The sequence below is a fragment of the Artemia sp. Qi Xiang Cuo genome, chromosome 1 (assembly GCF_049724085.1).
Source record: "Artemia sp. Qi Xiang Cuo chromosome 1, ASM4972408v1, whole genome shotgun sequence".
NCBI lineage: Eukaryota > Metazoa > Arthropoda > Branchiopoda > Anostraca > Artemiidae > Artemia > Artemia sp. Qi Xiang Cuo.
The window spans coordinates 72,358,428-72,385,345 of record NC_142794.1 but is presented as its reverse complement, the minus strand read 5'-3'; the positions used below and the strand labels follow the sequence as shown (position 1 = coordinate 72,385,345).

General features: G+C 35.6%; 1 protein-coding gene across 1 annotated transcript in view; it reads left to right on the top strand.

The window, feature by feature from the left end:
* The window catches only part of Cox17 (Cytochrome c oxidase copper chaperone COX17), a 29,723-nt gene extending 3,391 nt beyond the window's left edge, over nucleotides 1-26,332 (top strand). The window contains exons 2-3 of the mRNA XM_089096091.1: nucleotides 10,558-10,659; nucleotides 26,213-26,332. Coding sequence (XP_088952217.1) covers nucleotides 10,558-10,642 — 85 coding nt within the window. The 3' untranslated portion in view covers nucleotides 10,643-10,659; nucleotides 26,213-26,332. The remainder of the gene's footprint in view (nucleotides 1-10,557; nucleotides 10,660-26,212) is intronic.
* The last annotated feature ends 586 nt before the right edge of the window (nucleotides 26,333-26,918 follow it).

The window sequence follows — 26,918 nt, the reverse complement described above, 5'->3', positions numbered from 1 at the left end:
GTTTGAAACCAATATTTAACCCTTTCTTATAGCCATAAAAATAGAAAAAGTGTATAATCTTTAAGAGTCCATAAAATGCTTAAAATTGAATTTCAAAGTAAAGCATAAATAAGGCATCAAGTGGTATGTTCACCTAATTTGTTGCTTAGTAATGGAAATATCTCAAGCTTTACTAAAGAATGATATCTCACAGGATTCAAAAGAGTAGAGAAATACATTATTAAAGGAGGGGGGGGGGGGTGGACCATATTGTCAGAAAACTGGCCATGATATTTGAAAAGAGCATAAAATAAGGAATCTAATGATACTAATATTATATGTATCATCTAGTGGTCAGCAAATAAACTGATATCAAATTCTTGCTTTATAATATGCAGCATGTTTCTATTTATCAGACTATAATATTTCCTATATGGTTATCCACATTTTAAAGTCATTTTCAAATTATATTTTTCCCACAAATCCATTGAAATCATATACACAGAATAGTTTTCATGAGTAAAAAAAGCATTAAACCTTGTTTAGCAAAGAAAACACAATGCATTATTGTATGATAAAGAAAAAGAAACATATAATTTATCTTGCACTATCAGGAGGGTAGGGTGCATTATGAGAAAAGCAACCATAATATTTGGATAAACTGTAAAATAAGGAGTCTAATGATACTACTTTCATTTTAATGGCATGTTTCTTTTGAAGTGGCCAACTGCTAAAGCAGTAGGCTATCAACTGATCCTCTGGGAAGGTATATGAAGCACCTACCTCCACCCCTTCCCCACTTAAAGGGTACTGACCTTTGATGACCTTTTGCAGTCTTTGTGTTATAAACATGAAACTTTGAGAAGTTAATGTACTGTTCAAAACAGACACAGCAAGCATTTTGAGCCTTATGCCGTTGCTCAATCCTGATTTTGAGACTTTAAGGAGATTGACAATCTGCTTCTTAAAGTTAGATTTCATTTGAATACCAAGTATATTACTTATTGTGTTTTTTTTTGTAAATGGAATTTCTGTTTGCTTTATGTTTGGTAATAATAAATATGTAGTCTCAATATTTAAATAGAACAACAGAGTCAGAAAATCTTGTATAGCCTATAAACCTAGGACTATATCTGTACCCTTTTGGGGAAGAGGGGCCTATGGGGTGCAAATGCAGGGTTTTGACCATTTTCTTTGGAAACTGGTGAATAGAGAATCAAATGTTTTTCTTTGTTATTATAGTGTTTCCTTCTGAAAGGGAATATTTGCAGAAGATTACAAAAAATAATTCCAATGATTTGACTAGGATTTTAAGTCATGTTGGAATTTTATTTCATTGAAAGATGTTTTTCCAAATACTTAAAAATCACAATCTGGTTAAGATTCAAGGCTCAATACACTTTCCTTCAGCCTTATTTTGCAGTATAGATCTAAATCTGAAAGTTTAACTTTTATAAGCCAACATTTGTTCAAGGTCATCAAACGTCAGTGTACTTTAGAGAGGAAAGCAATAGAGGTAAATACTTCAAAAGATATTACTAGTTTCTAAAAGTTTCACTCTTAATTATTTTTTAAAATATCTTTAGCCTATTATCTAAACCTTTACCCCAGTCATGCTTATCACAATTTCCAAGTTAGTTCCAGTTCAGCTGCTTCATTGTCCTATCCCTCTCCCTAATCCCTATATCTCCCTAATCCCTTCCTCTGAGTTGTATACAAAACTTCTTTGGTTTTCCTTTTTGTTTTGTTTTTCAAGTAAGCATCATAAACCAGTTTTTGATGAGAAATAAGTGCAAGAAGCTATGCAACCCTAAAGAATCAGAAAATGTTTGTACAAATCTAGGGGGTGGGGTGCAGTTGAACTGGATTCAACTCCAAAAACTAATATCTATAGAATTTTGGCATTATACTTTTCAGGTCAGAAGAGTTGATATATTGTACTGTTAGCATTCCTGATATTATCTGGAAGTTTTGTATTCCCAGTTTAGCTTCTTTTTTTCAAAGAAGCCAGCTGAATAGAAATTCTTTATCCTAAGCCTAACTTCTTTTTGAATAAACTTAATAATTGTTTCTTAATGTTCTTTTTATCAAAATCTTTTAGTAAACCCCCCTCAAAAAACGAATAAAATATATCCAGTAATCTTACAATGAACTGCCCTTTTAAACCAGCTTTAAATAAGGACAAAATCTTCAGTTTGCAAGCCATCTTTCTACATGCACATAATGGAACTTAAAGTGATATTAGGCCCTAATTTTTGCTTCATTGAAGTGTTAAGATCTTATAGTTTACTGATATTGGCAATAAATCAAATTTCTGCCATATAGAACATTAAAGAAAGAACTTGGATGACAATCTTGTCAGAGACCTTAGATCACTGATCACGTTAAAATTATGAAAGGTGTTTGCAACAAAATGGAACAAGAAAAAAGTAAGATCAAAGTTCTCAGATTTTTGTTTAAATTGTGTGTTTTTTTGTTGTTTTTTTGTCAAAAGATGTTGATTAAATTTTTTGCATATTGCTTTGACTAAAAGAAATGTGGCTATTATTAACCTAACTTCAAGTAATACTATTATAGAAATTATTTTGAATCTGCAGTTTGTTTGGTTGTTCAAATTTTCTGTTTAATTCCCTCTTTTCTTTGTTTTTAACATGCCTAGCTTTTAAAAAAAATTATGTGAAAAATTCTGCACCTTCATTATAAAAGAAATGACAGACCATATGAGGAAAACAAATTGTAGAATGTGGAAATTCTTAAATAATCCTCTAAAAGTAATGAAGCTTGGATTAAATTATTGACACCTATATCAAAATATTTACTGATGATATACAGATATGAACTAAATGGGTATTTGTTGTCATTCTATCTAGTTTACAAAGGGAGTACGTCTAAAAAATATCAAAGATTTTTATAGGTCTATCCCACAGTAAGCCATCTGTAGCATCTAATATCAACTCCAAAATTGAAATATTTTCGCCTCTCACAGTTCCTGACAAATTGAACCACTGTTGAATTTGACAGTGTTAGAAAAATATTTTAAGACCTATCTCAGATTAAGGCATCACAAATTATTCTTTTACCCTAAATGTGTTTATATTATTTTGGTAATATCTTGTATTAGCACAGAAATCATATAGAAAAAACAAAACGTTGATTCCCTATTCAGTGCTGTTTCCAAGTATGATAGTTGCTGCCATTACAGATGTATCCCAGTCCCCCTCTTTTTATACCTGGATAGAGAACTGGACCATACTAGAGTTTGCTGATATGATTGGCTTGGATATATTTTTTACTACTTATTTTTCATTAGGAATTGACTCATTATATCAATTAAAAAAAGCCTGCAGACTTTTGTTTGCAACTATGGGCTATAACCAGACATCAGGGGAGAAGAGAAAGGTTGGAACATGATTGTCAGTGTAGTAATTGTTATATTTTGAAAGAGAGTTGAATGAAGAATAAAATCAGAGTTGTTCCTAAGATTGGTGGTAGTGGTGTAGTTTTATCAAAAACCTTGGGGGGGGGGGCAAAGTTTGAGCCAATTTCCCCAAATCAAGTGAAAATGACAGTGAAAACTGAAAAGTGATCCATATATTACCATAAAGGCAAAGAATTGCTAAAGAAAACTGACCTACTTCTCTGGATACTTGCATTATGCAGGCTTATCTCACTTTTGACAAGATTTATTTTTTTACTGAAACTAAAATTCAGCTGGGAGAGGGGGCAAACTCGGGTCTGGAGGGGTTAGTTGCCACCCCTGCTCCATAGTAAATTATACCCCTGATTGGTGGTGCCTGGGGCAAAATTAATTACAGCAGCCTCCTCCTGACTCAAACATAAGCAAAAACAGCTGAATCAAAGTAAAAAAGTGGATCAAGTGGGCAACCCTCCAGTCATGGTGCCCCCTCCTCCCAGCCACAGTGCCTGTGGCAGCTGTTCTAGTTGCCCCCTCCCTTTGAACATCTCCAATTTAAATAGAATAATTTTCTTTGGTGTCCGTTTTGAGATTTGTACCAGCACATTACCACCTTTTGTATCAACATTGCCATCAATAGACATCAGGTGGTCACATCACCCAATTAAGTTTAGTGTTAGTCATGTTTCTAGTGCAAGTTACTCATTTGCGGCTTCTGAATGTCAGGTTAAAGAAACAATATTGAAAAAATTACTGAGAAGTATAATACATGTGTGGAAGTTAAAGTTCATTTTCATTAGTGGTATGGCTCTTAAGAGCAGTATTTCTGCTTATTTTTTCAATATGAACATTTCACATTGGTAAAATGGCAAAAGTAAAAAATTGAGAAAAAAGGAAGATACTCAAGTCTTATAATAGTATGGCTTCTATCATAGCATATTTATAGAAACACATTTTTCAGAGTTAAGATAAAAGACAAAAGAACCTGTAACACCTCAAACATGGCATAAAATTATGAAAACCATACCATTAAAATTGCTATTGTTGGAAACACAAGAATAGAGGTTTCTAATCCTTGCATCTCTCCCCTAACTTGATAAAAAGGAAAATTGCTTTTTGAAATGGTACCAGTGATGTATCTCCTTTTTTTTTTTTTTCAGTGCTAGCAGGCTACTTGAAGATTGTAGAGGTAATAGGCTAATGGCTCATTTGAAAGCTCATGCTTATGCAGTCTGTGATTTTTATAAATTATTTGTGATAGTGCTGGAGTAGAGTGCCATATGGTAATAGCAACTTAACTTTTGTTATAATTTCCAGAGTGGAGAATGCAAGGAAACATGGAAATTACACTGTTGAAATCAACACTGTTGAGAACCTTTCAATTGAGGTTGTCAATCTCCTGTCGTGGTTGCAGCTGCACTTGTTATTTTGTTACTTTCAAAGAAACTCCCAAGTGGAAAAAAGCTTTAAATTGACACTAATTTCAATATTCCAACTTTTAAATACTGTAAAACCACCATACAAGGGACACTTTTTGTGTTTTTTGTTAATTTCTTGTCAACTGTTCGTCATAGTACAATAAAAGTTATGCCACTGGATACATCTCAATGAGAGGAAAACTAGTGCAGAATCCGTGTTTTTTTATCATATTATTTTTTTTTAAGAGGTGTCTCTTGATTGGGCCCATTTTCCAACCCAGAGCAATAACTTGAATCACATTGTTAGACCTTATTTTTGATGTTTAAATTATCAAGGGACACTAAATAAGTTTTGAAAAAAGGTTTATTTTCATTTACTGGAGCAATATGGCGCTATTGGTTATAGACTACACTTTTAGACCACAAGTTCCTTTCAAAACAACTTAAAAAAAAATCAGTTAAATGCGGTGAATCACATAAATTATCTTATGCACTGTGAATCACATAAATTATCTTAGGCACTGAGCTATTTAATTGGAAAACTTCCAATATCTTGGAACTTCAGATCCCCTCTATGATTCAACTCTGGAGGCTGGAGAAATTTTATAATGTCAGACTTTCTGAATCCTCTGCTGGGAATGCAAAGTAAGGCAAGGTGGTCTTCCTTAAAAATTCAGCTGTGACTTTCCCATGCTCTACTTCACTCACTCTCCCAATGTAAAGCTTCTGGCTCTTGTTCTTCCAAGTGTCACTGGGGTCCTGGAAGCTCACTATAACCCAGGATCCAATATTCAATTTGGCGTCTCTTTCTGGTTCTTCTCTGTCAACTTCTGGTTCTGTGCCCAAGTCAGAAGAACTTGAGCCTTGCAAGTTGTAATCCTCAAGTTCAGTACTGGTGCTGCTGTCTTTGTTGAAATAGGCCACTAGGTTGTCATCACTTTCTCTGCTTGAAGTGCTAGCTTGTTTAGCTGATATTCTGATCACACACACCAGTTTCCTTTTTTCTAGGATTAGCCATTTTCTTCTCTTTGGCAGAACGTGTGTTCAGTGGAAGATCGACTGGTTTGTCTACCTGCATTGAACACTCTGAATCTGATTCTTCAGATGTCTGTTCTCTGGTTATGCCAGTATCCCTTCCTCTGACAATCCGGCTAGCAGGCACCATTTAGCCTTTTTTTCTGCCACAGCCTGCTGCGTTATTGTTTCCATATGCCAAACCCAAGGGCTCCTCAGGATCAAACCTGATTTCTCTGAGATAAGAAACAAAACTGTCTTGAAGTTCACCACAGTTTTCATCAAGCATTATTTCTGGCTTAAACGGATAGATCCCGCACTTTTCAAAACCAGCTCTGAGGTTTGCAGGAGCATTTGCTTCAATTGACCTGAGAAGAGTGTTCAGAAGCTTCGTAAATTGAGTTTTTTCAATGGCACTTAAATTTCTTCCTGGTCCCATCTTCCACTTATCTAGAGTTTCTCCCCACTTCCAATTTAAAGGATGAAAAAATGCAGCATCAAGTGGCTGTAGAAGATGAGTTGTGTTTGGTGCAAGGAACTTGAAAAGAATATTGTTTTCCTCACATAATCTGACTACTTGTGGGGACAGGTGGGATGAGAGATTGTCACCAATCAGTACTTTTTTCCCAGATAGCCGATGACAGTAGGGCAAAATAATCTTTTGAAGTAATCTTCAAAAGTGACGCCATCAAACCAACCAGACTATGTTCTGTTGTACCTTGCATCAGTTGGGCCGCCAATGGTCCAGACATCATACAAATGGATTTCCCTGTAGCACACATAGGGAGGCAGCACTATACCACTTGCTGTACCTATCATCATTAGTGAAACACTCGCTTTTGAGGAGTTCATAATCTTTTCTGGATTCGTGCCGCGTTTCACAATCAGTTTTTTCTTCCCTGGCTCATCAGTCAGATTTGTCTCACCATAGTTTACGATATTTTAAGGAGGAATTCCTTCTGTGTCTTTTGCATATTCCTAAAAAAAAGTCCCTAACCATAGCATAATTCACTTTTGCTCTTGCTCTTTTTATGTTTGAGGCCATTCTCTCTGACAGTTTGCCACTGTTTCTTTCTAGAAATTTTTTCGCCTGCCGCATGCCAGGAATATTGTCCTTGAATCTGCCAGATGATCTTCCTTGGTGATCTAGGTGATACTTAACAAAACACCTCAAGTTAAAAGTTGTCATGGGATAGCCCATCTGTCCACAAGTCACCAAGCTTTTCACAAGTTCTTCCTCTTGAAACTTGTCAGTTTCAGGAGGTCTTCCCATGTTTAAGATTTTATGACCCTTTTTTCTTGCACTATGATGTCTATAGAGGACACTTTTTGGGATGCCAAATTTATCACCAACTTCTCTATAAGAATTCTGTCGTCAACAGCGACTAGAGCACGTTCTATGGCATCCTTGGCCACCTGCTTTCTTCTTTGGCTCATGTCCCTAGATTGAGCACTTTTCAACCTGAAAAATACAGGTTTTAGTTAAAAAAAAAAAAAAAAAATAAGAAACTAAACCTACTCCTTTGAATATTGGTGACAGTCATCCTCGACAATATAGCTATCCGTCTAGCTAACTCTCAGCTCCGCTTCACTCGTCCAGTTGTAGCACCAGACAACACTTCCAGACCTAAAAAACAAATCAAAATTACCCAATCTTGCTTTTTATTTTTTTTAAACACAAAAAATCACTAAATTAAACAAAATATAGCACAATTCTATGTAAAAACAAATAGACTTACTGACAGTAATTTTAGTTTGGCAGTATCCTTAAAAATTCTCCAGATATCTTGGCCTTAGTAACTTTCCTGGATAAATGTCCCTAGATTACGCTGCGTCCCATGTTAGGTGGTTCCACGGTAGGTTCAAAAAAAAAAAAAATCATTTTTAATTATGAAGACAAATTCCAAAAATTGTAAAATCTCTCAGGCATGGTTTTGAGATAAAATCAAGATAAATATAATAAAAATCGTACCATTGAAATTGTCATCAATGCAAACCTGTTGACTTCAGCTTTTGATGTCTACCACTGTGAATGTATTTACTCCCCCTCCCGTCTCCAAGTAGGATATAATCCCAGGGTGCTTGGATTCAGCTCAAGGTTCTGTCCAAAGCGTAATGGTTTTGTTGTTTTGTATATTTTACTTGTTTTCCTCTCTAAGGAATCGGATCATTGCTGAAAAAATTCATGGGGAATTCCAAGTACATTTTTTAAAAATTGCTGTTGCAGCTAAGAAGAATGGCCAGTTTCTATGCTATAAGCATTGACAGAGACATGGTGCCAGCTAATATTTCTCAAGCAGGAGATTCTTTTGTTGCTTTCTTACACATATTTCCAGGAGGGTTTTTCATAGGGAAAATTTTGTTGATCTATGTTTTACACTGAATTGAGATTGAAAAGTTTTACCCTCAGGTACCTTTAAGGCTCTTTTTTAAATTCAGTTTATTGAATTTAACTCAAGTTCAAATAAATTTGAACTCATTGGTGAGTAAGACTAATGGCAAAATTATAAACTGTTGAAATTATGGAAATTCAACTGACAAGAAATAAGATAGGAAAATAGCTTATGTAAACCATAGGAACTAACCTGATCAAGATTTTTTAAATAAGTGGACTATCTGGGGCCTGAATGTATGTGTATACAAAATTAATTATTAATTGTTCTGCTTCAAAGTGAATGTGTAAAAGAATTATCTTCTAGCTTTCGCCAAGGCAACTGTAGATGTTCTACCACTGGAACTACAACACAGGAAGTGTGTTGCATCCAGTGCTCCAAAACACAACAGCTATTTTTGAAGCAGCCAGAACAACTGTTCAGACATATTTTGCTAACGACGGTATGGTGGCAAGACACAACTTAAATAAAGTGATACCTGGGTCCATTCTTTCGATCGCTAGTCGATGCCCTAGCCAGAGAAAGGCACTGGCTGGGGGAAATAGAAAACGTATTTGATTTTTAATTCTGGCAACCTAGTTTCTAGAAAAGCAGGACTTAGTATTCTGTGGTAATGACAAGAGTTCTAGCTCAGATCAAACGGAAAATTTCCTTGAGCTGCTTGAGCTACCGGAAGTGATGGATCCTCAGCTTTGAAAGAGGGTGAAGCAAAAATCTCACTTATATCATTACTTCTTTATTCCAAAAGTATATCAGCAAGCAAATTGGCTCTTTTTGGTTGCTTCTTGTTAATTAGTCAAAAATGAGCAGTTAAGCTTGTTCATATGCTTTTCATTATGCCGAATTATGTTCAACTTTTCTCTCAGGTGAACACAGTCTCAGGTCCAACCGCACAAGGCTTATGGCCAAGCCATTTGATTAACAAAATATACACTACTTCGTTCCTTAATTATATTAAAAAAAAAACAAAAAAAAAACAAGTTTTTTCAACTAAAAGTAAGGAGCAATTTTAAAACTTAAAACGAACAGAAATTATTTGGTATATGAAAGGGGCTGCCCCCTCCTCAATACCCTGCTCTTTGCGCTAAAGTTTTGTAGTAATTTAAAAAAAGCTTCTGACTAATTAAACAGTCCTTGTGTTCTAAATTGGGGACAAAAGGTCAAACTTTAACTAGACAAACCATGGATTTGGAAGTGTTTGGGTGTGTTCCATGTGTATTGCCAGTGTTGGCAAACAAAGTTTCCTAGATGTCCTAAAAATTGCACTGGACAGACACCAAGATGAAATGAGGGGTGTGTTTGCCTCACTTAAACTCAACATCAGTGTATCTTGAGACTCTGTGAAAGTTATGATACATAATCTCGAAGACAGCTGTCAGGACATAATTATCCATGTCAAGGCCGTATCCAGGGGGGGGGGGTTACCCGGTTTGAACCCCCCCCCCCCCCCGAAATTTTTGACCGACTCGAAAATAAGTCGAAAATTAGTAAAACCTAGGTAAAAATCAGTAAAATTAGTCGAAAACGGAGTAAAAAATTAGCAAACCCCCGCCAAAAAAAGTCAAAAATTAGTAAAACCCCCCTGAACAAAAATCCTGGATACGGCCCTGATCCATGTCTAAAGCTGAGACCAAGGTGGGTTGTGTTGTTGGTGAATAATTAGGAGTTTACCTCCATTAATTTGTCCGACAAGAGCAAGATAGGCATAACAGACACCTAAGTCTCACTGCATATGGCGTATCCCTTCAAGCAGATGATGCCACGTTTCATTTAAGAATTCTTCAAGAACGAGTTCAAACTTGAGTTTAGTTTTATCACAAATATTCAGCGCTTAAAGATAGTACACAACTCATCAGTTTTTGGAACTTCAATGACTGCAAGGCCAGATCTCATACTGTTTTCTAAGAAGACGAGCAATTACTGTTGAGCAGAATCTAGCAACGAGAAATAGTGTCATTGTTGTAGAAAACAGGGCACCTTTGGGCCTTCCAATCCCTTTGCAACCAAAACAGATAGAGTACTAAATTTGGAACAGCGTCTTGTAAATAGTGTAAATAAGGAGCAACAAAAACAGAATATGCAGTTAAAAAAAAAAATCTTTTCTTCATTCTTTTTACTTTTCTTTCTATCGTTTTAGCTTCTCAATTTTACATGCAGGGGGAATTTCCCGGTTGGTAATTGTGAACGGGGGAGGGAGGCAATCAGGTGGACACCTTTTATGTCAATGGATACTTTCCAAACTCTTTTTATGGTTTCGAAATTAATGAAAGGTATTCCCTTGCAGCCTATTTAGCTTAAACTTTTGAAATTCATTCTGTTATGATATACTTTTTTTTAGCATCATTGAAAGAGGCCAAGAACAGTGTCAAGGCTTAATTGAAGCTCATCTTCAATGTATGAGAGACTTAGGATTTAAATTGTGAGCCTTCCAGGCCATTAGGTAAGTATATTTAAACTCCAAGTCATTTAAAACAAAAATAGATATCTGTTTAGAAAGATTGTTGTTCTTAGCTTACACTGAAGAAATGTCTCCTTGAATTGGGATTCCCCAAAAATTCCAGCTGGTCTTGTTTAAGCTTTCTTTAATTAAAGTAATTGATTTCCTTCCATCAAAGCCTTATGTTAAAGGGAAGTCATACCCCATGAACAATAAACATACTATTCTATTTTGAAGATAGTTGGCTTTGAAACTGAACAGGTTTTAGAAGCAGTAGTGCCAATTAACGAAAATACTGTGAAGGTTAGGGAGGGGTGATTGTATTTTCCAATGTCAAGGAAGAGAAAATCTGTGTTTTTTTCTGTTTTTCCAATGGGAATATCAAATAGTCATTTTTTAAGGAGAATACTCCAAAAAAGGTATATATCCAAATCTATAGCGCACGGGCCTCCTTACCCCTGAAATTGACGCCACTGTTTGAAAAATTTTACTTAAGATTTTATGATTTTAAAAGATCTTATTTAAACAGATATTTTAAATGTGGGTGGAGTTTCCGTGTCTATTTATTATTGGTTCCTGCTGTGCAGATGAATTTCTGGGTTACTCTTTCGGGATTTTGTTTTCTTGAGATTCATAGCATAGAGATTAAACAAAGTCAGAGGCTAGATTCTTACTGTCAGAATTTGTCGTTAGCGTGGAATCTTGCAAGATTTCATAATGAAATTTTTGTAGTGAAAAATAGAAGCAATAGACAGCAACTAATGGGAGTCTGGCCTCTTTCCTCTTCCCCATCTATGATTGCAACTGCAATAGATTCCTATGAAATGATTCATTATGGAGCTGTTATTCAAATGCACAATTGTTTGGAAATGGGTTTGATATCCAAGTCTAGAGAACTGGAATAAGTTATATATGCATAAATATTGTTTTAAAATCTTAAAATATATTGCTGGGAAATAAATCTTATGGGCACCAAAAAATAGCTTGTATTAATTAAAACATGCAGATGAAACTAAGGGCAGAAATTTGAAAATGTGTTTGCATCATGAAAAAAGACATGGCGCAAAAAAGAAAAGACATACAAAAGTTGGAATTAAAATAAAAGAAATTCAGTCTTGATTTCTATGATATAAGTAAAACATATCAGTGTTACATTCAACAGATCTTTTTTAAGGGTTCAATTATCAAATTGAAATCCAATAATATATATATATATATATATATATATAAAACTCCGATTTTCCGTCATTAGAGCATTTCACACCTACAAATTCGACACAATAAAAAAGTTATCTGTTTTCGACGCAAGTCGGAACCATACTCGACACGTGTCAAAATACTTGGGGAATACCTGTGGGCGGAACGTGGTGTATTTGACATGTGTCGAAATACTTGGGGAATACCTGTGGGCAGAACCTGGTGTATTTGACACATATATTCTTGTTTCTTTGATTTTCTTCATCTTCATTTAATGTATAAAAGTATAAAACACTATGCAAACAGTAGAAGTACTAAAAGGAACAAAATCATATCAAGTATGTAGCCTAGTATTTGGTTTAACAAATTTTAATAGACATTATTAAATACAAATAGTATTTGGTATAACAAATTTAATGTAAAAAAATTGTTTCAGTAGCATTTCGGAAGGGATAGGGTCTAGGAAAACGGGAGTGGAATTCAAGAAATTTAAGAAGTTTATTGTCAATATATTTGATTTAATGGATTTTATTTTCATATGCAGATTCTTAGTTTCATCCAAAACATAGCTTAGGATTTTTTTTTTTTTTTTTTGGGGGGGGGGGGCTACTTTTGATATTTCAATGACATCGTTCTAGGCATTTACCTCCCCCCTCCTCCCCAGAAAATAAAATTTTCCAAACCTGATTATTTTTTTTTTAGTTTCATTGATAAGTGCTAAAGAAAGGGAAAAATGACTTCCATGTGAACCTCTGCAATTTTTGGCAGTAGCGGGCACCCATAAATTCGACAGCTGTATTTTCGTCAGTGGACCCTGGGATTTCAACACCAATTGTTTCTCGTTTGCTTTACATTTTCAGTGAAATTTTGACAGGGCCTGTTGCTGAAGTTTGATGAAACTTGTATATATATATTTTGAACAAACAGCAAATTCTTAAATAAAAAATATTTAAAAAATAGACAAAACTTAATAAAAAAATTGAATGTAATCAAATATAGCCTTTATACTCTCCAACAAATTGAATCACAATTTAATGCATGTAATAAGTCTTTTGCTGCAAACTAACAAAATACCTTTAACATGAAGAGATAGTCTAGGATCTTGGACATTTGTCGTCCCTTAAATTTTCTCAAAGCGCATTTCCAACGATATTTCGTGGTGTTTCATTTGTTGAGCCTCCTATATTGATCCTTACTGGTGGTGTGTCAAGGGTATGGTCACCCTTCCCAATTTTGCCTCCATTCAGTATTGGTCCAATCTTCATCAACTCCTGGTTTGGAACTGAACAATGGATTGAAATAGGCTGTTCTAGAGTGGAACAAAGAACCGGGGGCACTCTCGTATGATCTAAGGGACCTACAGCTTTTTGGAATGCCCTCTTTTGGCGTTTGAGAGGGAGGGGAGAAGTTGACTTGAGTAGTCGTTTTCCAGCAACTTGTGAGTTGTAATAACATCCCTTCTTCTATGGTATCCTAAACTTGGGAGTCCAAGTGAGACGTGACCCTTCTCGTAGAATTTTCTTGCAGGGATAAACTTTGTTGCTCTTCTTTTAACACTCTAAAGTACCTTCTTGTCCATCTTAGGCTAATTAGATGCTAGTGTCATGCCAAACTACTCTTGTGAACGCACTAAGGCATTATATAGTTTTTTGCCCACGCACGGTTTCCTGGTGGTGAATGATCGTTTTATGAACCTAAGGGCTCAGTTTTCTTTTACAACTTAAGCTTGTGTGTGGCTGTGAAACTTGAACTCTTTGTTAAGGGTGACCTCCTCCTCTTCACTGACTGCTTCAAGCTAGGCGCCATCGATTTTTTAAAGATGCTTTAAATTGTTGCGTCAAGTCTTCTGATGACCATCTAGTTAGCTTGTTGAAGTCATCCTGCATGGCTGACTGATTTGGTTGTTTATGGTCTTTCTAGGAACTTGGAGCCATCAAAATATAACGTCAGAGGATTTGCTAAGTTACTTTTATAGTCGTTTATGTACCTGCTGAATGATGTAGGCCCCAGCATGGTGTGCCATGGCACTCCTCTGATGACAGGTAGTGATTGTGAATAATGCTACAATATCTTGATGTTCTCCATATGCCTTTAACCTCAAGATTAGTAAGTTTATGCTGAACTTAGTCAAAAGCTTTGGCGTGATTGAGCAATATTACGTCAATGGGTAAACCACTATCTAAAAGTGTGATCGCAGAATCATACGACTCAATTAAATTAGTATTGAGTTGCGGTATTAAAAATTGTATTGGCTTTGCTAAGGAGTTCTTTTTTTGCGGGAAGCCGTTGTATCATTTATGATGCTCTCTTAAGACTTTATACACAACAGGTATGAAACCTATTGGTCAATAATTACTAGCATAGTCCCTTCTCCCTGTCTTGTGTATTGGCTGAATGTTTGCCACCTTCCAATCATTTGTTAGAGCTCCCCATGTGAGAACTACCTCAGACATCATTCGATTGGTTCAGTGATGTTTGCAGCTGTTCTTTTCACAGACTTGGACAAAGGCCATAATATCCTCTTTGCAAACTACTGGCACGGGCGATGGTTTTTGGATTGGTCGCACTGGGAGATGAGGAGGTGTGTTGGCTCTGGGTTCGGCATAGAAATTTTGCAACAAAGCTAGAGTTCGGCATGTTCGCTTTTTCGTTAGCATCTTAAGTTTTTTGTACCATCTTCTCACATTAGATATGGGGTTTCTAGTCAAGATGAGTTGGCTGCAGAGACATGACAACAGAACCTCTTTGGGCACAGTTTTGAGTCAACTGCAATTGGTTCTTCATGGTCCCTCACAACCTTTTGAGTCAAATTTCTTAGTTTATTTCTGTATTTCTTGAACCTGTCATGGTGATACTCACGTCTACATTTAACATATTTCTTCCGTGGTCTTTTTTTTTCACTCCTGGATTTATTTACTTGTTTTGGCAGGTACGGGAGTGTTTATGTTATACAGAGAAGTATTCTTTGGTGTTATTCTTTTCTACATCTGAAAGATGCTTTAAATTTTTCCATCTTTGATCTACTTTATCATTTTCAACTATATCATCCCATTTAACCTTGGATATGCCCTGCCGTAATATACTCATAGTCTGCGAAAAGCTTCTTTGTTTTGCTAACATTTAATTGTTTATCTACATTTCTGTCAGAATATAGACTTGGTCACTGCATCAAAGATGAGGATGATAAGACGTAGAGAGAATTTGTTCAGTTGCATTAGTCAGAACTAAATCAAGTAAAGGAGGATTTTTTTGGTGCCTGAATTTGGTTGCTGATCTACATTCTGTATTAATAGCTTGTCGACAAGGGAATTTGTAGTTAGGCAGGATTGGCTACTTTCAAGAGGGTGCACTGTTCCATCAATCCACTTAACATTAGACCTGTAGAACCTTCAAACAGATGAACAGTTGGACTATCATCCGAATTAATCTTAGATAATGGGTCAGATCCAGCTAGGTGTGGAGTAAATTGTTGTGCGGGTGAAGGACTTTTGTAAGTAACAGTTAAAATAAATGAGCCGGATCCAATTTGGAGCTTCAAACAAACGTTTTCAACCCAAGGCAAAAAAAAAGGAGGGCAGCCTGCACAATTTCAACTCTCAGTTCGCCCCTGCAATATATATTACTCCTCTACGACACTTCGGATTATCCAAATTGCTGAACAAACTGAACCCAGGGATATGAACGTGGTATTCTCCCAATTTCTGCACTGAATTTCGGGAGCAAAATCTGCAGGCACAAATAACATGTGCTCTAAGATTGAAACAAGAAACTTTCAGCTCAACAGATTTTGGGGGTAAGAGTGTCACAATTTGTGTAAAGCACTCAAACAACTTTCCTTCGGTTTTTATTCTCATTCAGTGTTGTCATCACCTAGAATATGGACTTACTTTTTGAGCTGCTTTCACTGTCTGGATGGGCACACACAAAAACATTATCAGTTGATTCCAATAATTTTGCACTGTCGCAAAATGTTACGTGTTTGAAGCTGTCTGTACTATCTTGCTCCTTATTTACACTATTTACAAGATGCTGTTCCAGATTTACTGCTCTATCTGTTTTGGTTGTATAGGGATTGGAAACCTCAAAGGTGTCCCATTTTGTGCAACAATGGCCCATTTCTGGTTCCTAGATTCTGCTCAACAGCAGTTGCTCGTCTTCTTATCTCCTCTACTAATTCATTTCTTTTCTGGCGGTTCTTTTTGAAGGCGACTGCATAAAAGACTATGTGCCTTTTTACTTGGTTGAACTAATAGTAAACACTGTAGGATCAGTCCTCGCAGACGTTTAAGTTTGGGAATTGAGGAGTTTGCACTATCTTTAAGTGCCAAATTTTTGTAGCAAAACCAAATTCAACCGTGAATTCGTTTTTCAAGAATTCTTGAATGAAATGTGCATCGTCCGCTTGAAGTGATAATAATGCCTTATTCAATGAGGCTCAGACGTCTGTTATTCCTATCTTGTTCTTGGTGGACAATTTAACGGGGGTAAACTTCTAATTTTTCACCAGCAACACGACCCGCTTTGGCCTAAGCTTCAGACATGAACACTTCAATCTTGACCCTCTCCTCAAGATTCTGGATTTTAACTTTGAAAGGGTCCAAAGATACTCTAATCACTAGTCTAAGGAAGGTAAACATTTTAAGGTAATTTGTACAACGCCACTCAATATATTGATTGCACTGAATTGCTTAAGACTTTTCATCCAATGAACAGCCTTCCACTGCACTCTTGTCTGAGCGTTTTTCAGGAGTGTGTTTTTTTTTTTTTGGGGGGGGGGGGGTATATCCAAACTAAATGGAATTGGCAATGCTGTATTGGCAGCACTATTCGGCAACCCGCTTAAACAAGTTAAAACACAAGTTGCAGAAGTGTAAAGTGTTTCAAAAGGTGCAACACTAGAAACAAGGTTAGACGCAAAGGAACGTAGCAGTACTATTTAATCTTGATCTAAAATCTAAACTTAGGAATAAATTCCAGAAAAATAAATATTTAAGTTTAGAATTAACGGCTAAGCTAATTTGTCGGAAGTGTGTGTCTCTACATCACCTGTCCCTGTCATTTTAAGGAGATTCTCCGGCTGGTACCAATATGGCCCTTATTGTGTACTTCTGCTCCTGGTATACAAATTATTGAAAAATTGAACTATATTCTAAGCTAGTAGTATCAGTATCAATTGATACCAATTAAATTGCTGAGCCACTAAATCGTCATTAAAATTTATCGTGATTCATCATACAATGAATCACGGAATCGAAAATCGTAGTGCCCTTGATATAATACCAGAATAACCACTATATTTTGACATTTTTTTTCTTTATAACTTGAAAATGACGCACAAAAAAATCTGAAAAATGTCTGACTAACAATTTACGGCAATATTCTGAAATCTAATTTTCAAAATAGCGCATGAGTTTCTTTGTTTACACCATTTCCCTTGTTTACCCGTTATTGCAACCAGACATGTACCCAGGGAAAGGGGAGAGGGAGATTGTCATGTCTTTTCAAAACTATTTGTATTTCCGATATTTTCGTTAGTCCAAAATTCTCTGTGGTTTCTCAGCTTTTGACTCACCCCATGATTATCCTATTCTTGATTAATCAAAAAAGAACTTTTTCCATAGAAAAAGTAGTTCAAAGAATTGTAAAGAGCTTTTTATAGAGCAAATATAGAAAACAGTTCTAGTGTTAAACAAACAGAAATTATAGTGTATAATCCATTTGAAGTTTTAATGAACAGAAATTACCGCAAAGGGGAGTAGGTTTAACGCTCCGCCTAAGCTTTCTAAAGGCCAGAGCATCATTTACACTTTACTGAAAAGAGTTTTTGTTTTGAGCTGTATGTATCCTTTATCTATAACATTAACAGAAAAAGAAAGAGCATCATCATAATAGCTAAGATCACTGAAAAGAACTAATAATTGCTTATAACTAATATATGCTGCAGTAAAAAAGTAAGAAAATATGCGCCAACCCTTAGGATAACATTGTGTCCCAATTTACCCCGTCATTATGTCCCAGTTATGGAGGGTATCACGATAACTGGGACAAAATGACTGACTCTAGACTTTTGCAAGTTCAAAAAAAGTAACAGCACTAAAAATTGGTAAAAATTTCTGGAGAAATAAAAATATTTAGGCTATCGGTTGGTCTTTGAAGCATTTAGGTAGCTTCATCAGGACTCGGGCAATACCCAAAAGACGATTTTTGTCCCAGTTATGTCCCAGTTATCTCCTTTTTTGTCTCCTTTTTTATGTGTATGTATGAATGTATATATGTATATATATGTGGGTATGTATATGTGTATATATGTATAAGTATGTTTTTTTTTTTTTTTTTTTTTTTTTTTTTATATATATATATATATATATATATATATATATATATATATATATATATATATAGTAGTAGTAGTAGTAGTAGTAGGTTAAATTAGTAGGTTATAAGCATATATAAGTAGTAGGTTAAATATGTCAGTGAGTATATAGGCCTAGTCATATAGGCTTAGTCAGTGAGTTATACATATTTATAAGTAGTAGGTTAAATATGTCACTGAGTTATATATTTCTGTATATAACTTATATAGGCTTAGTCAGTGAGTTATATATATTTATGAGTAGTAGGTTAAATATGTCAGTGAGTTATATATTTCTGTATATAACTTATAAAGGCCTAGTCAGTGAGTTATATATATTTATAAGTAGTAGGTTAAATATGTCAGTGAGTTATATATTTCTGTATATAACTTATATAGACCTTGTCAGTGAGTTATATATATTTATGAGTAGTAGGTTAAATATGTCTCAGAGTTATATATTTATGTATATGACTCATATAGGCCTAGTCAGTGAGTTATATATATTTATAAGTAGTAGGTTAAATATATCACTGAGTTATATATTTCTGTATATAACTTATATAGGCCTAGTCAGTGAGTTATATATATTTATAAGTAGTAGGTTAAATATGTCAGTGGGTTATATATTTCTGTATATAATTTATATAGACCTAGTCAGTGAGTTATATTTATTTATAAATAGAAGGTTAAATATGTCACTGAGTTATATACTTCTGCATATAACTTATATAGGCCTAGTCAGTGAGTTATACATATTTATAAGTAGTAGGTTAAATATGTCAGTGAATTATATACTTTTGTATATAACTTATATAGTCCTTGTCAGTGAGTTATACGTATTTATGATTAGTAGGTTAAATATGTCACAGAGTTATATATTTCTGTATATGACTTATATAGGCCTAGTCAGTGAGGTATATATATTTATAAGTAGTAGGTTAAATATGTCAGTGATTTATATATTTCTGTATATAACTTATATATTCTGTGAGTTATATATATTTATAATTAGTAGGTTAAATATGTCAGTGAGTTATATATTTCTGTATATAACTTATATATTCAGTGAGTTATATATATTTATAAGTAGTTTGCGTGTTTGGGTACCTCCATAGGAGGCACGGACCAAGGGGGGACCTTGTCCCCGGGGGTCCATAATAGAATCTTGGACACCCTCGCCCGGGGTCATAAATACAGGCGGAGGAGGAAGAAGGCCCCTCAAATGTAAGCTCAAAAGGACCCACTGGTTTGTCCACATGTCCCATGAGTTGCAAACCTTCTCCCAGTAATGGGTTAAATTGCATGGTGATGCAGAACACCATCGCGGGAGTATCCTTTATAGGAGGACAACTGTGGCAGGGCGTAAGATCCAGATCTATGGACAACGGCCTCTGCAAAGGGTTGCCTCGACCTTTTCAGGGTACCTTCAAGACTTGGGACCTTGCGGTCAATCTCTATTCCCACTTGAGGAGTGGCGCCCCTCGAGGAAATTATAGCCTAGTAAACGACACAGCATTCGCACGGGATTCTGACTAATGGACAATTCTTCTGGGCTTGGTCTGTTTTGACGGGCGTCTTCGGGCTGAAAAACCTCTTCCTAGCTAATTTATCTATTATGGGTTGCCTCCCCGTAGTAGCATAATATTTGTAGGCATGAATATATAATGAGTCGGAAATAATGGGCTTGAGAATGTCTGTGCAGGATTTCGACTCTTGTTGATAGAAGAGCATCGCCAAGTGCTGAAAACCATGTTGTAACCAAGATGGGCCCAAGATTGCACAAGGCCTCCATTCATGGAGGTCCCAGGGACTTCCTGCTGTCCGGTTCTAAGCCGGCTTAAGCACTTCGGTGTAGTCGTGAGAAGATATGTGATCCCCGTCCTGCACTGGTATCCGGGATCATTGCTTTTCTTGAGGCGAAAATAATTTCAATGATTTAAAGAACATAAAAATTGGAACTTGGAATGTTACAACATTAAAAAATGACTATCTTATCGACATTTTGACTGACGAATTCAGACGGTTCGAACTGGATTTATTAGGAGTTTCAGAAACTCATATCCCAGGGGTAGGAAGCATGAAATTAGGTGATATAGAATTTGTTTACTCAGGCTGGAAGGGTGGGGTACATAGACAGGGAGTAGAGCTGATGATGAATAAGGAAGCTGCTAAGTCTTGTTTGGGCTGGGAAGGTATTAATAATAGAATACTAATTGCTCATTTTATGACTAGAAAGTTCAGGGTATCAGTTATAGTAGTATACGCCCCTGTAGAACCAACTGACGGAGATGCTAGGGACTCAGATGAATTTTACTTACAGTTACAGGAGCAAATAGACAAGGTCCCAGGTAGAAATATGATGTAATTACTGGGAGATTTTAATGCCCAGGTTAGTAGAAATAGGGATAGATGGTATCCCAGCCTAGGTGAATTTGGTGTAGGAAAAGAAAACAGTAATGGATACAGACTTTTGCAATTTTGTAGGCATAACAATCTAGTTATAACCAATACGGTGTTTGGTCAGAAAATGGCTCATAAGTTAACATGTATTCACGTGATGGTAAGAAAGCAAACCTTATTGATTATGTTATAGTGAACCGAAGACTGGCAGGATCAATACAAGATACTAGGGTGTATAGGAGTGCTGTTATTGATGTTAAAGGTAAAGATCACCATCTAGTAGTGTCAAGGGTTAATTTAAAGCTGAAATTTCGGAAGGATAACTACCTCCCGGGAAGTTATGATGTTGGTAGACTCCAGGATGAGAATTTGAGAGAAACTTTCCAGGAACAGTTGAATACTAAACTTGAGAGTTTAAAATTTGATAATGTGGAAGATGGTTGGAATAATTTTAGAAAAATAATTTGTGAAGTTGCTGAAGGTGTAATAGGGAAGAAAGCTAGAACTGCAACTAAGAATATTGGTGAAAAAGCTTTATGTTTAATAGAAAGGAGAAAGGACTTCTACAAGAATTATCTGAGTGATAGATCGTATGAAAACAAAAGAAATGTAAAGAGAGTGGAGAAAGAATTAAAATATGAAGTAAGGAGGTGTGAAGTGGAGGCCATGGATAAAATTGCCGAGGATCTGGAAGATGCAGCTAGACGGCATAATAGTAAAATATTGTACTGGCACGTTAACAAATTGAGAGGGAGAAGTCAATCCGGACTTGTCCCAGTTAAAGATAGTAATGGGGTCGCAATTAGCGATAAGGAAAAAACTAAAGAGAGATGGGCCGAACATTTTGAGAACTTGCTTAACCGAGATAAGAGTTGCAGGAAAAAATATAGAGGAAAATGAAAAAGTTTGTGATACTTTGGATGTGAAGGAAGATTTATTTTGTGAGGAGGAATTAGCAACAGTATTAAAAGGATAAAAGAATAATAAGGCTCCAGGTGCTAATAGTGTGGTAAATGAGTTTCTTAAATATGGTGGCTCTGTGGTTAGAAATAAGTTATTGAAGATTATGAATATGATTTTTGAAAAAGGGGAAATACCAAACGATTTTAGGAAAACCTTAATTAAGCCACTTTATGAGAAAGGCGATAAAAGTGAGTGTGGTAATTATCGAGGCATTAGTCTGGTTTCTGTAGGTAGCAAATTACTTAGTAATATGAGACTTATTAGACTAAGACGTGCTGCAGACAAAGTTTTAAGAAAAGAACACTGTAGTTCTGAAAAAGATAGAGGTTGTATCGACCAAATTTTTACCCTTACGTTAATAATCCAGAAGGGCCTGAGTTTTCCAACACCCTTGGTCCTCAGTTTTATAGATTATGAGCAAGAGTTCGATTCTGTTGATAGAAGAGCTTTAGTAAAGGTTTTATCCTTGTATGGTATACCAGACAAATAAATTAAAGTGATTAGTGCTATGTACGAGATTAACACTGCTGCGGTTAAGGTAGGAAATGAGGTTAGCAGCTGGTTTTGTATTAAATCAGGAGTTAAGCAGGGCTGTGTTCTATCCCCCTTTATATGGATTATTTTGGCGGACTTTGTTTTAAGAAGCACAGGAAAGGCAATGGGAGACCACGGAATCAAATGGGGAGGAAAAAGTCTCCTGGACTTGGATTATGCTGATGATTTAAGCATCCTAGATGAAAGTGTGAGCAAAATGAATGAAGTTTTAGATGTTTTGCGAGTTCAGGGTGCTAGAATAGGTTTTAAGATTAATCTTAAGTAGACTAAGTCACTAAGGCTAGGCATAAGCGAAAATGAAAAAGTGACGTTGGGTAATGAAAAGATTGATCAGGTTGGCAGCTTCACTTACCTTGGTAGTATTATTAGTAAAGATAGTGGGGGCAGTGAAGATATTAAATGTAGAATAGCCAAGGCTCAGGGTGTTTTTCCACAGTTAAAAAAAGTCTGGAAGAATAGGAAGATAAGTCTGCTAACAAAGATTAGAATATTAGAAGCTACAGTGATGACAGTGGTCAAATATGGCTCTGAAGCATGGACGCTCCGAAAAGCGGATGAAGATTTGCTAGATGTTTTCCAGAGAAATTGCTTAAGGATTGTTCTGGGTACCCGGCTGACTGACCGTATTTCGAACAATAGGCTATACGAAAAATGTGGTTCAATACCGCTCTCTAGGGCTATAATGAAAGAAAGGTTGAGGTGGTTAGGGAACGTTGTGCGGATGAAGGATGACAGATTACCGAAGATTGTTCTTTTCGGCCAACCATCTAGGGCTAAACGGAAAGCAAGTCGTCCCCGGGTGGGAGGAAGTCATAAAGAAAGATTTAAAGGAAATGGGAACTTCGTGGGCGGGTGTAAAAATGGATGCTTTGAATAGATTGGGGTGGATGAGGATCTTGCGTAGCTGTGTTAGCATCAGGTGGCTTGGTGCTGCGGTGAGTTGTTAGTAGTTAGTAGTAGTAGATTAGAATCTGCATAATATTTGCTTTTCAGTAGAATGGAAGCTATATTGGACCCCATAATGTTGCAACTTTGAATATAGACGAATATTGATTGACAATTTATTTATGAGTATCGTATTATGTTATATTTGTTTTAACTGCTTGTCTGTTTAAATAAATGCATTTTGAGCTTATCTATTAAAAAATAGTTCTTACTTGTCTTGTGAAAAATAAAATACCGTAGCTCGTCGTGAATAAATGCAACCAGATTTGTTTCCGGTTCCTTTGGTTTTGAAACTTTAATTTATATTTATTCAAACATTAGCAAACATATGTTTCAATAAATAGAGATACAGGAAATGTAATAAAGGTCCAATTTATAATATTCTTCTGAAAAATGAACCAGTTGTTAACGAGGGTATTAAGATTTTACCTAGGGATGAGATTAAATACAAAACCAAGGTGAATTGCCTCAATAATAGCAAACAACAGATACAGACACCTGTATGATATACCCTTTACCTAATATTCTTCTAATATGTTTCTCTGACGCTCAATCCTAATGAAATATACCAAAGTAAGATAAAAATATATTACTTTCGAAACAAATTTGGGCTACATATGTGCACATTAGGGAGGGGGGTGTGAAATATAGCAGGTCTGCATGCCTAATGTGTTAGATACAATTACCCCCCCCCCCCCCTAAACCCCCTGCATCCCTAATGTGCAAATATATAGTCCAAACTACATACTTTCCATCTATTCTATCACTTCTTTTTGTCTTGTCTCACGCTAAGCTGAAAGAAAGTAACGAAAAACCGGTTCTATAATGGGTCAATGAATGAACAATTTGACCTGTTGGGAGTTTATCATACAAGTACCCAGGATTATTTTACAATAGAATAATTAACTTAATTTCCATTTGATATTATTTTTATCCAGTTGTTTTGGTGTTCAATATCGCTGGTGTTTTTTATGCGTTTTGAGTTTCTTTTAGTTTTTTAATCTTTGTTTCTTTTATGCTAAAGACGCCTCGTTTTTATACAGGCGAAATATCTGCGTCGTTTTGTCTTATCTCTTACCTAGCGGCCGTAGTCTCGTTTTGTTTGTTTCTTCATTGAGTTTTATCTCTTTGTTCTCTGTCATGGCTTGCCAGTTCGGATTAAGATCTTTCATTCGTCAACTAAATACCATTCGCCATACGTAATTTGTTGTAGATGCGCTCTTTTGACTTCCTGGGTGCACATAGGGTCTTTTGGTTTTGTTGAAAAGGCCCCTCAAAATTTCCTGAAAGTTTCAACATGATACCCCTAGCCGTTTTTCCGATATTGCATATAAGCCTTTTTGAAACCTGGATGCACGTATTATCTTTTGATTTAGTTTAACACCTCCCTAAGCATCCCCTGAAAGTTTCAACTTAAACCCTTTGGCATTCCTCTTTTTTGGAGATTCATGCCTTTGACAACCGGGACTCAGCTAGTGTCTCTTGATTTAGTACAACACCCGTCTCAGCACTCCCTGTAAGTTTCAACTTGTCACCTTAGTGGTTCCCGAGATATTATGTATGCGCCCTTTTGAGAACCTGGACGGACATAGTGTCTTTTCATAATGTCCATTATTGCCCTCAGTATTCCCTGAAAGTTCCACCCTTAGCTAGTCATGAGCTATTGCAGATGCGCTTTTTACTTACTGCAATGCACATAGTGTCTTTTGGTTGAGTTCAAAATTCCCTGAAAGTTTAACCCTAATGCCCTTAACCTTTTTTCTAGAACCGGGATCAAGCAGGCCAGCCTTTCCTTGTAATAAAACATGAATGTGAACAATGAGGAACTTGCATAATTTAAAGTCGTTGTCCCAGCGGCTGTGGGGGTTATGGCAGCCCTGGATGCATAATTATTGCACCTTTCTACTATTTTGAACAAAATGGGTATCTGAAAATTTTGATCGGGACTGAAGGGGGAGAATACAAAGGAGGTGAGAGGGGGGATGGTTCCGCTCCTTTCTCTTTTGACTCTTAAAAAAGTCACTCTAACTTTCAATTTCTAGCCGAATGCACTCCCTCTGACTTTTTTTTTTGCGACAACTCCTTCCTCAAGAAGTGGCTTGTGTAAAAAAATAATTATACATGGAAGCCATTTCCCTCTTAACTTAGGCAGCACTACTTTACTGTCTATGAAAGACTCTTATCTGTATATTTGGTTATCCCAAGTGGACTGGAATCTATTTTGTAGTCCAAGACAATGTATTTTTGAGTTAACTGAAATGAAGAGACATTTTTAGAAATGTGTTACTGAAAGGGAATACTTGAGGAAAAATTCCAATTATTTGTAGTTATTCATTAGAAAGAAATATTTATTATGATCTTCTTGATTGCTGACAACATGAGCAGGGATGACGCAGCCTAAAGATTCCAGGGGCACCGATTAAGGGGGGATTTAAAAACCACGTTTTTTATTTTAAAAACATTCCCTTCTCGGTATATTTTGAAAATTGCTTTTTTATCTTAAAAAAATTCTTGCCCCCCTCCCTACGATATTTTATTTTTATGCTAACCCAGACGGTTTTAGTACTAAATGGATACATTCCTAAATCAACTAAATGCGGTGATTTAATGACATATTATGTATATTTTTATGTTTTAACTTGTTCATATTAACAAATTAAGGAAATTGTTTCTTTTTTTAAGACGCTATAAAAGAGAAAAAGAAACTTAGCGAGAAAATTGAGACGCTATGTCTATAGTACTATCTGAAGACTCAAAAACTTGTGGCTACCTTACTTCCAGCCTAAGAAAATAAAATTATCAACATTCTTATAGCGTTTTGCTCCTACTTAAAAAAAGATCACCTCTCTCTCTCACTCTTCCTGTCTCTCTCTCTCTCTCTCTCTCTCTCTCTCTCTCTCTCTCTCTCTCTCTCTCTCTCTCTCTCTCTCTCTCTCTTTTTCTTCCTCTCTCTCTTTCTCTCCCTCTGTTTCAACGGGAAAAAAAGTAATTAGATTGGCTACAGAAAATTAAATATTAAGCTCTCAAAGAGAATTTTATATTCTCAGCCAATCAAAATTACTTAAGAGATGGATTAAGCTTTGGTTTCTACGGCTCAAATATTTTTCATTTTTCATCAGCTCAAATATTTTCTCTTTTCAGGTATTTTTCGAAGTTGAGAAGTAATGTTCAAGTCATTTGATTTTAGAAAGATTGTTGTCATATTTTACCATGGATTTGTACAAATTATATGAATTTTATATTAAATTGAGTATAATCTGTCATGTGTTGTTGTTTGGGGTTTGACGCGTTCGACCAATCGGTCATATGCGTTCGTATCATTCGATTATTCTGTGTGCTTCTGTAATCACTAGCTTGCTTGGGTGTCACTTCAGTCAATATTCATTGCGCCAGATCAGGTATCACTTATTGTGCTATTGATTGGGGGTTATTCACCTGCAGCAAATGCCTGCATTGAAAATCGAGGATCAGAGTAATTCAGCTTTGCTTTGTCATAAAACAAATAAAATACATTTACGACACAATTAAAATAAGTAATGCAAATATACATCATTCCTGTCACATACGCCAAATATAAAAAACAAACCTGATAAATTATAGATAACTAAATAATAAATAAATAATGCAAATATACATCATTCCTGTCACATACACCACATATAAAAAATGAAGCTGATATACAATATATATATATATATATATATATATATATATATATATATATATATATATATATATATATATATATATATATATGTATTATATATATATATATATATATATATACATATATATATATATATATATACATATTATTATTATATATACACACATATATATATATATA